General features: G+C 37.4%; 1 protein-coding gene across 1 annotated transcript; it reads left to right on the forward strand.

Annotated features, from left to right (window-relative positions):
* The first annotated feature begins 7,071 nt into the window (after window positions 1-7,071).
* Window positions 7,072-11,913, forward strand: LOC129260187 (prokineticin receptor 2-like). The gene has a single exon (XM_054898215.2). The coding sequence runs from the start codon at window positions 7,094-7,096 to the stop codon at window positions 7,811-7,813; it is 720 nt and encodes a 239-aa protein (XP_054754190.1). The 5' UTR covers window positions 7,072-7,093; the 3' UTR covers window positions 7,814-11,913.
* Window positions 11,914-13,934: the final 2,021 nt, after the last annotated feature.

The following is a 13,934-nucleotide window of genomic DNA, read 5'->3' on the forward strand; positions in this document are numbered from 1 at the left end:
TGAAAATACGGGACAATTCTGTAGAAAACGTTGGTAAAATAGGTCCTGACGTTTCTTGTAAGTATCGGGGAAACTGGTGTGCACCAATGTATTCAGAGCGTGTCCAATGATGTTTGGTGTCATATCACTTTACACATTACAAGGTGAAATATATCTTGAAATTCGTGGAGTATGAAGCGAGAGAGACACGAGTATTCCCCGGGAGAGTATAGCGGGTGAGTTCATTGTCGTGTTACCGGTATGGCCTGAGGGTTGAATTAAATAGGTATGTACCATGTCTGAATTAAATATATTGTCAATGTCGCGATACCAGCATGCACTGATGTCGGGGGTAATGCCAGCCAGTGATAACCTAGTCTTCTGTACATAAACATTATTAAAACAATACTGGAATACTAGAAAAAGTAATATGAGCCCTACTCTTGAAATTATGTATGTACATGTATATATATACGCATTTATGAATAAGCATAGTTAGACGCGTAAGTACTTATATTTGAGAACAAAAAATCTATCGACAATCAACTGTTTCATTCGTTCGGTATTCCGAAAACAAACATGTCCGAAACCACCGCCTAGAAGCATGAAAGAGCGTTGAAAATTAGACATAAGAACGGTTTTATGTCGTTTATGACATTATGTTCAAGTTTTAGGAATTTTACTTAAATGCGGTCGGATGTTGAGAATTTTTTTTTAAAAATCAGATTGTGTTAGGTTCTCTAACATGTTGGAAGAAACTTGTAGAATTAAAGACAAGTTTTTAGAGCTAACAAACAAACAGACAGGTCAGACAATCACATATTCAATCAGCAATCAATTAGCAAACGGCCAAAACGCTCGTTGACCTAGACAGTACCCGGATGCTGATTGATAAGCCTATAGGGTTGCCCACCCTGGCAGCCGTCTTAAAATCTCAACTAAGATCTGGGGCCCGTGTCATAAAACTTGTAATAATAACAAATATGCGATAACAGTTATAAGCTACTGAAATCCTTCAACCTCATTAGCTGATTTTGTTATGAAACGGGATCTTCAAGTTTCAACAAGTCATTAGGGAGTATTCGTACTGTGAAACAGAACGCTTTCAAGAACATAGAAAATGTATTGTCAAATGCATGCCCTTCATGACAAAGAGCAACCAAGAAGTCTTTGTCGAATCAAAAGCAGCAGTTACGTCCTGGACACTGGACAAACGACATACTTGCAATTTTTCGTCAGCTCCGGAACTTTGGACGAAGCGGCTCTCCCGGTTCACCAATATTCGACAAAGACTTCGCAGCTGTTCTTTGTTATCTGACGGCCATTCTCATTATATTGACTGCGTTCTTGAATCTGTTCTGCGTTGCAGAGAGAAAATCCCTAGTCTGAACAAGTCAATGTTGATTCGAATGGAGGAAAACACGTTGGTTTTATTACATGGGATGTCTTTGGGCCCCATTCGACAAGGGGTGCGGTGGGAGTCGAATTGCACCCCCTACTTCAATCTTAATTTGAAAGAGTAAAGCCATACGCAAAAAAAGCATAATGACATACATTGCATAATACATATAGGATTTGCATATGGCTTATACCGTATTTCACGTGTATTTTTTTATGTTAAGAGTAGAACATATTTCTTAACACTGTTTGCTACTGCAACATTACATACAAGCACATAGATTTTAAGTATCTTGGCCTATACGTTAAAACGAATGCGCCATTCCCTTATAGTTTAGCTTAAATCTGTGTTTTATAATATAATTGATAAAGATCATAGGACTTTACTTCCCAAAACTCTGCAACTGGCATAGAAGGATCGACGTAGTTAAGAAAGCAATAGCCATTTTTTTATAAACTTAATATTATTACAATGCATGCCGGGAGATAGATGCCCCCTCCCCCCTTCTCGTCTTCACCAAGCGGTTTGTGTGACCTACTGGTCAACCCTACACTCATACCTTCCAGATGGATTTCCAATCGTCACTGACGTCACAGATCACATGACAATAAAAAAAAACTTCAACACCATCACAAGCTACTCCCATAACATTCATTATCATCTTACCTCATTTGAAAAGTTTTCGGGGTTTTGAAAGGCTATTCCCCCCAAAAAAAAAAATAGTTATGATAATAAATAAATAAATTAATTAATATTTCATGATAATTAAGCTGTCATTTCTGGCTGGTTCGACATTTTACTCTCGAAATTTGTGACACTATTACATGTATTAATATAAATTTGTCGTGATCTTTTTGGGGGTGGCTTTCATCGATCGCTCGCATTGTCCAAACTAGTAATGAACCGTATCCAAAACTCCGTGAATCCTACTTCTTTAAAATTACACACTTGTTTTCTTGCTTACATTTAGTGTTTTACTAGGTAGGCTTGTGAAACTTTCAGAGTTTGATCTTGCACCTTTTTTATTACATTAATATTGGCAGTTGACTGGACATCCGGTAACAACGATGATCTGTTCTAAGTTACACGATTTGTCAAGGGTTCACCGTATTTTGAACTAACCCCAAAGTGTCAGATTAAGGTATAGCATTTTAGGGAGTATCTTGCCCATGACCAATCGAATGCAAGGATTTAAGTTGCTTATCACAGTTGTCAGTGACAACCATTGACAAATCACTTCGTGAAATCATCCCCTCTTTCCCAATTATAGCCTCGCATACAACATCTCGTCATAACGTGATGTTGTGGCGCTGTCTTGTCTTTCCGGTGAACTTTTTAAGAGCTGAAAATCATCCCGGATAGCCATGGTTGCAGGAGTAGACAGTTAAGGATGATGATACCAAGAGTGCGTGGCTGGTGATACCTTATGTTTACCGGGGTCATCCGTCAGTCGACATTCCCTGGGTATGGCCGGCTGTCACCGCGTCAACAAGAAAGAAAAAATGACGGAAAAGCAAACTGGTCAGATACCCATGCATGCTTCCATCAGGGCATGCGGGTTATCGCTTAGCAAACGCCTGGCGAGCGCTCACGTCAGAATTGTTTGTGCCATCTCCCTGTCATGAAGAGGAAAGTGAGAGAGGGAGAAATGATGGATAATGGTGTTATAAACCAACAAACCCATTCATGACGAGGTTGCCACGGGATGAATCACGATGGTGATTCGCAGAAAGTATGTTGGTTTGTTAATAGCTAACCCCATTCCATCCACCCCTTCCCTTGCTAAAATAAACCAACCAATTCAATGTCGGAAGAAAGATGTGAACGAGTGATTGCTTAAAAAGTGAATTACGTGATATTAAAGGCGTACACTAGACTAAAAAAATATTCAGATTTGAAGATCGGACAAACAAAATACTAAAAATTTCATAAAAAAGAGGGGATTTCCCTTTTTGAGTGATAAAGTATATTTTTTTTATAAAACACCCACCCCCCCCCCAAAAAAAAGGGATCAAAACTATTCTTAAAATGGAAAGATTTTCTCCCTCTACCCTCTCTGTATAGGTTCCGGTACACCAATGTCACGAATATAATCCAGGATAGAAGAGGCATAACCTTGTTTTTTTATATATACACTTTTTTTAATGTTTTCTTGTCAATTCGAGGGTGCTGATTACGAATCTGAATGATGCCACTCTTGTAACCTTGAGCATTTTCCGCAAATTGGCAAAATCCAATATGGCCGCCAAAATATTCAAATTACCCATGAAAATCATAAAATTGTCCGCACATTGGCTATGAAATGCATGAAATTGTGTGGCAGGAGTGAAATACTCTCTGAAAAAATAATTTTTGACAAAATATTTATTTTCCTGATATTCAAAATGGCCGCCATAGGCCCTTTTATACTCCATTATGTACAATATGAATAGGGAAAACCAATTTTCACAAAATGAGCACTAAACTGCAAAAAATCGTGATGTATGAACGAAGTAATATATGCAAATCATCATTACTAACGAGATATATCATTTCTTATGTCATATATGGGAACATTGCTGTATTTTGATATCTAAAATAGCCGCCACTGGCCCAAACAGTATTGCGTACAATGGCAATGGGGGCCAAAAAATTCGCAAGAGTGATCACTAAAATGCATTTTATTAAGATTAAACGAGTGGAATACTGACTAAAAACATAATTGTTAACGAAATATATTATTAATATGCCATGTATGTGATAAATGTTGTATTTTTTTATTTTCAAAATGGCTGCCAAAGGCCCTAAAAGTATTATGCACAATGAGAAAGAGGAGCAAAGAAATCACAAGAGTGAGCACTAAAATGCATAAATATGTGATAAATTAATGGGATACTGTCTAAAAACGTATTTTCTAACGAAATATATCATTCAGGTTTCAAGTTTGTGTTAAATACTGTATTTTGACTTTCAAAATGGCCGCCATAGACATTAACAGTATCATGTACAATGCAAAGTGGGAAACCAATATTCACAGGAGTGAGCACCATAAATGCACGTAATAGTGATCTATGAGTAAAATATTGTCTGAAAGCATAATTTCTATTAAGATATATAATTTATTCTGCCAGTTAGGTGATAAATACTGTTATTGGAAAGTCAAAATGGCCGCTACAGGCCCTTACGGTATTATGCACAATGTGAATGGGAACAAATCATTTCAACAGAATTTGGCTTTGCTTGGCCAAATGGTGATGCATGAGTGAAATATTGTCTGAAAACATGATCTATAACAAAATATATCATATCTTATGTAATTTAGGTGATAAATACTGTATCTCAACATTCAAAATGGCTGCCATATGCACTTTTTGTGAACATTATTTGTCTCCACTCAAATTGTATATTATACGATAAGGGCCTATGGTGGCCATTTTCAATTTAAAAGTACAGCATTTAAACATTAATTACACAACATTATGATATATCTAGTTAGAAACCGTGGTTTTAGACAATATTTCACCCTTACATCACAATTCACAATTATATGCTATATTTAGAGTCAAGCAAAGCCAAATTCTGTCAAAATTATTTGTCCCATGTTACAATGTACACAATACTTTTAGGACCTATGGCAGCCAAAGTACAGCATTTATTACCTCCACGACCAATATGTGATGTATTTAGTTAGAAATCATGTTTAAGACAATATTTGTACTCGTACATCACAGTTATATGAATTTTGAATGTCAAATACAGTATTTATCACCCATATGGCAGAAGAAATGCTATAATTTAATAATATATATATGTTTTCAACTAAAATTGTACTCATACAACAGGATTATATGGATCTCATAGTCAAGCAAATCCAAATTCTTACAAAATTATATGTCCCCATTCACATTATAGATACTAATGTTAGGACCTATAGGGACCATTTTGAATTTCATAATACAGCATTTATCTCATGCATGACAAAAGAAATGATATGTCTTGCTATATATAAAACATGTTGTCAGACAATATTTTACTCGTAGATCACAATTACATGCATTTTATGTTTCTTACTCGTGTGAAAATTAGTTTCTCCATTCGCATTGTACATGATAAATATAGGGCCTATGGCGGCCATTTTCAATGTCAAAATACAGCATTTATCATATAAATGGCATATTAACAATGATGTCTTTAGTCAGTATTCCACTCGTTTATCTTAATAATATGCATTTTAGTGCTCACTCTTGAAATTTTTTTGGCCCCGGCCATTGCCATTATTATTAATACTCTTTGGGCCAGTGGCGGCTATTTTAGATATAAAAATACAGCAATGTTCCCATATATGACATAATATATGATATATCTCGTTAGTAATGATGATTTGCATATATCACTTCGTTCATACATCGCGATTTTTTGCAGTTTAGTGCTCATTTTGTGAAAATTAGTTTTCCCTATTCATATTGTACAAAATGGAGTATACACTGGCCTATGGCGGCCATTTTGAATATCAGGAAAATAAATATTTTGTCAAAAATTATTTTTTCAGAGAGTATTTCACTCCTGCCACACGATTTCATGCATTTCATAGCCAATGTGCGGACAATTTTAGGATTTTCATGAGTAATTTGCATATTTTGGCGGCCATATTGGATTTTGCCAATTTGCGGAAAATGCTCAAGGTTACACGAGTGGCATCATCCAGATTCGTAATCAGCACCCTCGAATTGACAAGAAACCATTAAAAAATATTGTATATATAAAAAAACACGGTTTGGTCAAGTTTCTATGGGGCCTATCCTGGACTAATAATATCATATTACATCTCCTATTGGCGTGCACTTTCCCGGAATTCAAAGTTTGGATTTGGTCTGATTATTTCTTTTGAATAAAAGGATGGCCTTGATTTTCCAATCTCTTTCTTCATTTATCTTCTTTTGTCGTATTTCCGGCTCTGCATCTTGACAAGACTGGGGGCTTAGGGGCTGTTTCTTGAACATGTTCTTTAAAACTACTCGCAATCTTCCGATCGACTGGAATATGGAAAGCCTATGGCAAGACAATATGCGATTCAATTGCATTTGCTGAAGTTGAAATATCCAAGAGACGATTTTCTGTAGTTATTTTTTCTGAGCATGTCTTTCCATCGTAGAAAGTATTAATTGAAATTTCACACATATGTTGTTATTAAGCCATTCACTATTTTCGGTTCATAGTTTAGCGCTTCACACTCCAGTCGTACGTAAACTCATGCGCGCCTTTACAGATAGCTTTGTGAAACATGTCCCTTTAGCTATAGTAATATGAAGTTTTCGCTTCCACGGCAAACGACGGATTCAGAACATTTATTGTAAAATGCCCTTCATGACAAAGCACAACCAAGAAATCTTTGTCAAAAATTGGTGAATCATTGTAATTTTCTCTTCTATTTCCGAAATTTAGGACGAAACCGCTGTCCCGGATCACCAATTTTTCGACAAAGACCTACACCAGTTGTCGTCATTTAAAACTGCTGTTCCGGTTCGCCAATATTGACACATACCTCCCAGTTGTTCTTTGTCATTTGATGGGCATTTTCCATTCATTTACTGTGTTCTTGAATCCGCCCCCGTCACTGTGGTTGCGAAAACTCCCTATTGTTTCTTTTCTTTGGGTATAGTCACACACACACAATTCCATTAAAACCTGCGTTTCTTCTTTGTTCCTTCCAGATACCATGGTATTTTTAACCCTCTGATGCCTCGGATGAAGAAAGCGACATTGGTGGTCATCGTCATTGCTACCTGGCTTGCATCGCTTCTCGTCGCCACACCCACCGCCCTCTACACCAGAGTCTACAACGGAACGTGCAACGGTAGGGAATTCCGCTTCTGCGCCGAATACTGGCACGACGTCCGAGCCTCGAAGATCTACGTCGTTCTCCTCTCACTAGTGGAGTTCTTAGTGCCCATGCTGATCATGGGCTGCATCTATCTGAGCATCGCCACCAAGCTTTGGCTTCACCGCCATCCTCCCGGCCACATGACGGCCCGCCACCGAGAGATCACCTTGGTCCGCAAGCAGAAGACGATCCCGATGCTTGTGGCAGTTGTGGTGGCCTTCTGCTTTTGCTGGGCTCCCTACTACGCCTACAACATCGTCGTCGTATTCCTGTACGAGGTCATAGAGAGACAACCCTACTACCTTACCCTCATGTACGCCGTTGAAGGTCTGGCCATGCTCAATGCCGTAGTCAGTACCATCATTTACTTTGGCCTGAGCCCTGTATTCCGCAAGGAGCTTGTGAACATGTTTGGAAAAGCCTTTGTCTGTTGCAAGTTGCCATCCATCGGCGTCTCCCAGACTCGGACGTCACACAGATCCAATGGCAGTCAGTCCTCCAATGTCCCGAGACTTAACGGCTACATCAATGGGACAAGGAAACCTACCGTTGAGACCGTAGACACACGGATATGACTGCGTCAGTGGCCAATCGTTAAACGCAACATGGATCACGTGTGAAGATGTAAAGAGTAAGACGTCAGATGATCCTTCATGGGAGCCTCTAACGAAAGAGTTAAGAGGGCACTCAGTATTGCTAAACTCTTGTTCATATCACTGTGATTATTGTCATGCACTTGTAAAAGACAACATTATCAATCTTTATCGTCAAGAACCTATTTAACCCGACATCATGATGTCATCGGACAACACACGTCGAACAAACTGTGAATTGTCAGAATTTAATTGTAACAGCCAATTTCTGGAATTCTATTTTTTGTACTTTCATTGAAACAGTGTTTTCTTGTCGGAAATGATTGTTTTATTATCATCATCATGTTGATGAAAAGTGAACTTTGATATAAGTAAGAACAATTTATGCCAATCTGAAGAGAGTTTTTTTTACATGATTAATGTCTTGATTTTATGAAAGCTAATAATTCAGTATATTATGCAAACGCGTGTCCTAACTTTGAAAGGACTTAGATTTATGTATCTAAAATATTTTTATTTGATTTATTTGACAAGAGAAAGGATGGAAAGAGATATTTTGTGTATAGTATTCAACGTACGGGTTGACAGAACTGTGTGAATGAAAGTCTACTTTATTTTCTTAGCTTCAAACAAATCTTTAGATTTAATGGAATCTTTGCGTGCCTTCGATGGAGTTTGTCTTATTTCAAGCAAGAAAAAACTGATTGTAAATATGAGAACATGGGTCTATTTTTCGTCTTTTGTAAATATATATTTAACTCTTTATTCGAATATTGATAAATGATACAAACACGTGTTGCATTGTATTTTGCATCGTGGGCTATGAGAATTGTATAATGTGCATATTCTTCAATGATTGATCAGTGTTAAGAAATGTTGTAAAGATATGCATTATTGTCACTTTAGTGGTGATATGGGTCTTTATCCTGGCCCCCTGCGCCCCATTTCGGCCAAACTCAGTCAGAGCTAGTTGCCTCTCTTATACTGGCTTTTAGATATGATAATGTAAATATGGCTTCATGTGAAATTGTTTTTAATGGTTGGAAACTGGTCGTTTGTTATCACTGGAATGTGGGAATATATATATATTTCTTTCTAAACAAAATGGATCAACTTCATTCATATATACTTGTACTACAGAGGCCATATTTACAGGTGTCTCTTTTTTTTTGCTCCTTTCAGAAGATTTTTCCCATCAAAATTTCGCCATCAATTTATCCTATACGACCTCAATGTAACATTGAATATAAAACGTCTACTTGTTTTTGTCATTCTAAATGTAAAACAGGAATGGATTGAACTTTAACAATCACCATGCAAACATTGAATATAGTGTTACTTCAACCATAATGCACATCACCTCATCACCTTGGTCGTACATGTGGGCTATAAATACTTAAAGGGCCCAGCCACTGACAAATCATGGGGAAATTGAATCAATATGAAGTTTGCAAAAGGCCAATTGACTTGCATTACATAATCCGTCCGTCATGAGCGCCCGTCGGACTAATGTGATAAAAGTTCGGACAGCACGAATTTGACCGAACTCGTGATGGTTATTTACTTCGGATCATCGCAGTTCCAGTTTCCAACAATCCCAATTCCTAGACTCATTGCAGGTCTCTTGATTGCTAAACGAAAATAAATAACCTCTGTGAAGTTACATGTTTCAAAGTGAAAACACGCAATTTACTTCTGGTTGGTTAGTCTACTAACTATTGCTCTCCTATAGACCTCCCAGACATGCCGGTGTCTATTACATAACACCCCCAGGCATGCGGCCGAGTGAAAGACTTGAATCCCTTCTCTGTTCTGAGATAAGCCTTGATTTCCCCATGATTTGTCAATGAAAGGTCGCTTTAATGCTGTATGATATCTGTAATTGGTATTCAAGAAATTTGGGTAATGTTATATTTATTTTTTTATTCAGTATAAACAAAACATGTACGTCATTTTCGTTAACTTTTGAGCAATATTTCGTTTCAGGCATAGGAATTTAAATGTTCATACATGTATGTATACCACGTGGGAAAATCCAAGCAACTGTAGACATTGTCTTTTATGGACTTGTATGTTAATGGAAATATTGCAACAGTTTGCACTGGCATCCACGACCTGAGGAGTTAAACAATGAAAGCACAAAGAAAATAGTCCACTGGCAGTTCATCCATTTGTAATGAGTTGCCAGAAACTGGACAGCAACCTCCGTGGCAGTTAAGGAGTTTCCGCTCCGCAACGTACAGACGATTCAAGACAGATAACTTGTATTGCCAATTGCCCGTCATGACAAAGAGCAACAAAGAAGCCTTTTTGTCGAAAATTGTTAAATCAAAACAGCAGTTTAGTCCTTCATTCTGGCGGAAACGACATGTTTGCAATGTTTCGTCCGCTCTGAAACTTTGGACGAAACTGCTGTCTCATCAAGTTTTGACAAATACTTTACAGCTGTTCATTGTCATTTGATGGGTATTTTCAATAGATTTACTCTGTTCCTGCATCGTCCGTACCCAACGTAGTGAGAACTCCCTATAGTGATATGGGAACCAAACGAACATGCACGCCTCACTCATTGCTTGCAACAGCCATGCCCTGTTCACCATGTTCACAGACCTAGTTTCGTATGGATAATTTTAAGAAAAACATTGATACGAAGTGCGTTGGCGTTCGCTCGTGCGCATGCGCAATATGCGTTTAGGTTTGCTATCTATTTGATTTGATTTGATTTGATTTGATTTATTTATCTGAGTCAGAGCTGTGGAGTTCCTCGTCATGTTTCTAAAATTCCTATTGAATCTCAAATAATTGTTGCAATTGTAAAAAAAAAAAAGAATTAATTAATTAAATAGAGTACCGAAGCGATGAAGTCAGTTGCCATGGTGTCATGGCGGCCTAGTTCTAAACAAATGAACCCGACGAATGAAAGCGTGTGTCTCTCATAGGAGAAAATGGCTGCTATCGGAATTTGATCGCTTGCAACCTATTTTTCAGATGAGCCAAAGTCATACAAATGTGTACAGACGATCGTCAGCTGTGATTCTGTTTAGAACCAGCCCGCCATGACACCATGGCAACTGACGTCACACTTCGGTGCTCTATAGTAAGCATTTGGGACGCAACATCTGTGACGTGGTTATTTGGAGTAGAATATCGTAATGTACATGCGCAGAACAGCCAATCCTTGTCTTACACATGCGCATGAAAGAAGTTTGGGCAGATAAACTCGTCTTGATAAGGTGCGTCAGAAATCCGAAGCTGCTTGTAACAGTATTTCTAATTTAAAAATTTCAAGACAAATTATCGGTCGGCAAAACGAATGTAAAATTGTGCTTGTTTTATGGATGGTGAATTAGTTTCACTGTATTGAAAATCCAGCGAACGTATTCAGGCAAGCGTATTCATGATATCTTTTGCGAGAGCATTGCTGATGCAATTGAATTTCAAACGAGGCCATTGAACTTAATGATACATGTGATAGATAAGAAGATAACTTTACCAGTGTCGCTTTTTCAGGAGTAATGTAAACATATTTGGTATGTTACTTACTTTCTTTTAGCATTGTACAGCATGCATCTTTGTAAAAAACAATAAACGAAAGTGTTATGTATTCTGACTGCAAAATAAGTTAAGACTATTCTATACCTCCCTAATTTTCTCCTTACACGCAAATCATTTTATAACTACGGCTATTTTCCCTCTTTGTAATCTTTATGAATATTTTACGATCTCTTTTTTTTTAATGCAAACACACATTTCGAAAGTAATGCTTTTTACGCTTAGGGCCATACTGACATACTTCTTTATGCCAAAATCACTTCCTTTACTTTTATGTTCCGTAAAATATTGATAAACTCCTGACGAGATTGTGATTGGAATCTTCTTGCTTTAGTCTCTCGGTGCTAAAGATTCAACACCGGACCAACCAAACAATTTCATTATTGCGCAATCAAAGCTGGACCAAGTATCAATGACGTTGAAAGATCTTCAATATCGTCTTAGAAATTTTGTTGCATCAACATGTAATTATTTTTAATATGGTATTTGTATTTATTTTTATTTGAATATGAATAAATTGTGAAAAGTGACTATATGTTTCAGACTTTTAATTTTTCTCTCGTTATTTTTTTAATGTTTCTATATGATGAGGAAAAATTGAGTCTAGGATGGAAGAACCTTTGTTCCGATTACGAAGTTATCACCAAAAAATATATATTAAAATCAGTCCCTAGTCATCTAAGTGTTCGAGTAAATCCAAATCGGACATGATTAATTACAAGAGTAAGGCTCGTATTTATCTCCAATCTCTAAGATTATTTAAATCTAAAATTATTAATATCTTAATGTTCGGATGGTAACTAACCACACCGATCTGGAGTTAATTTGAATAACTGCTGTTCCGAGTTTTCGAGAATCAGTCCTTGCTAACGCATATTCTTATTCAAAGCAAATGATTATGACTTATTTTGGTGACTGAAATGTCAAGAATCTGGTATGTCTATTATCAATGAGATCCACTTTAGTGATTTAAAGTAAGATTAAGGTTTCAATCGTCCAAACATCCAATGGCACGAGTCAGCCAGTGTTTTTTTTTCCCCAGGGTTTACGCGGTAGTCACGTCTCATACCATACTCGTTAAACGGCGTTTATAAAAGCCTATACTAAATCTTATTATGACGTCATTACATCTCCCACATTTCTTGTTTGGTATAATGTGTGTTTGAGTATTTGAAGGCAACTATGGATTCAACCATACCGGGGAGCCACTCACCTATATTGAGGTACACACGCGCGACTAAAAAAACGCATTAAATGGGTATTTTTTGCTGATCATGGTGTATCAGGAGTGTGACGTGTCAAAAATGGCCAACATTTTGCAAAAAAGGTATATAGTTATGGGGCTAAAAAACGTATATTTTTACGGGTTGTACTGTCTTGTCTAGGGGGCAAAATCACGAAATATGCACCCGAAAATACTTGAAAATGGTATACAGATAATTGACCAATGGATAAAACTTGTTTAGGGTGGGTTTGTAAAACCTGTGGTCGAGCGTGTGTTCAGCAATATAGTTGAGTTCCCACCCCCCCCCCCGGGGGGGGGGGCAAACATACCATTCGCTCGATTTCTGTAATAATTTCCTCACAATAGTGGACCCAATTCCAAAAGAAAATGCTGATTAGTGCGTTTTCTATTACAAATGGTACAGATTTTATCATCATCATCATCACCATTATCATCATCACCATCATCAATGTCATCAACATGAATATCGCAATTACAATAACGCAATATAAAATCCCATTCACTATTAATGTCTTCAGGTTTTTAGCCATCACCATCGCAAATCACATTATCATCACCATCATCACCAACTTCATCACCATCATCATCACTATCACCACCATCAACATCATCACCATCATCATCATCAATTTACACCACCACCACCACAACCGCAATCATCATAATCGTTATCAAACAACATTATGAACATAATCACCATCATCACCATCATCATCATCATCAATTTACACCACAACCACAATCATCATAATCGTTATCAAACAACATCATTATGCAGTGCCATCATCATTCATTCATCACCACTATCATGCTATCATCATGAACATCAGCGTAAACGTCAACGACAGAGAATACTCATGTCACCATCATCACCATCTATCAATAACAAAATCACCATTCTGCAAAGTAATGGATCTATTTGCGTTTAGTTTGCGTTTACAGCATTGTAAAAACGCTTTTTAAAATGTTAAGGAAGTTGTTTAAGCCCGTCACTCGAACAAAGAGTTGTTCAAACTTTTAAACAATAGTTAAAACTTTCTTTTAAATCGCTCAAACGGTTTTACAACTTGTTTAAGACTTTAAACAACTTTTTGAAACTTTAAAGAACTTGTTTGAAGGCGGAGTTGGCTCAGTCGGTAAAGCGTCTGCCTGTCGAACCAAAGGTCGTGAGTTCGAGTCCACCCCGAGCAGATGACCGAAGACTGCGTTGTGTGTAAACCTCTCTCCTCTGTTCATGCATAGATGCAGGTTATGTTACAATGGAAAATACTCCATCTCTCGGATAGGACGTTAAATGGAGGCGCC

This window comes from Lytechinus pictus, chromosome 5 (assembly GCF_037042905.1).
Source record: "Lytechinus pictus isolate F3 Inbred chromosome 5, Lp3.0, whole genome shotgun sequence".
In the NCBI taxonomy this organism is placed as follows: domain Eukaryota; kingdom Metazoa; phylum Echinodermata; class Echinoidea; order Temnopleuroida; family Toxopneustidae; genus Lytechinus; species Lytechinus pictus.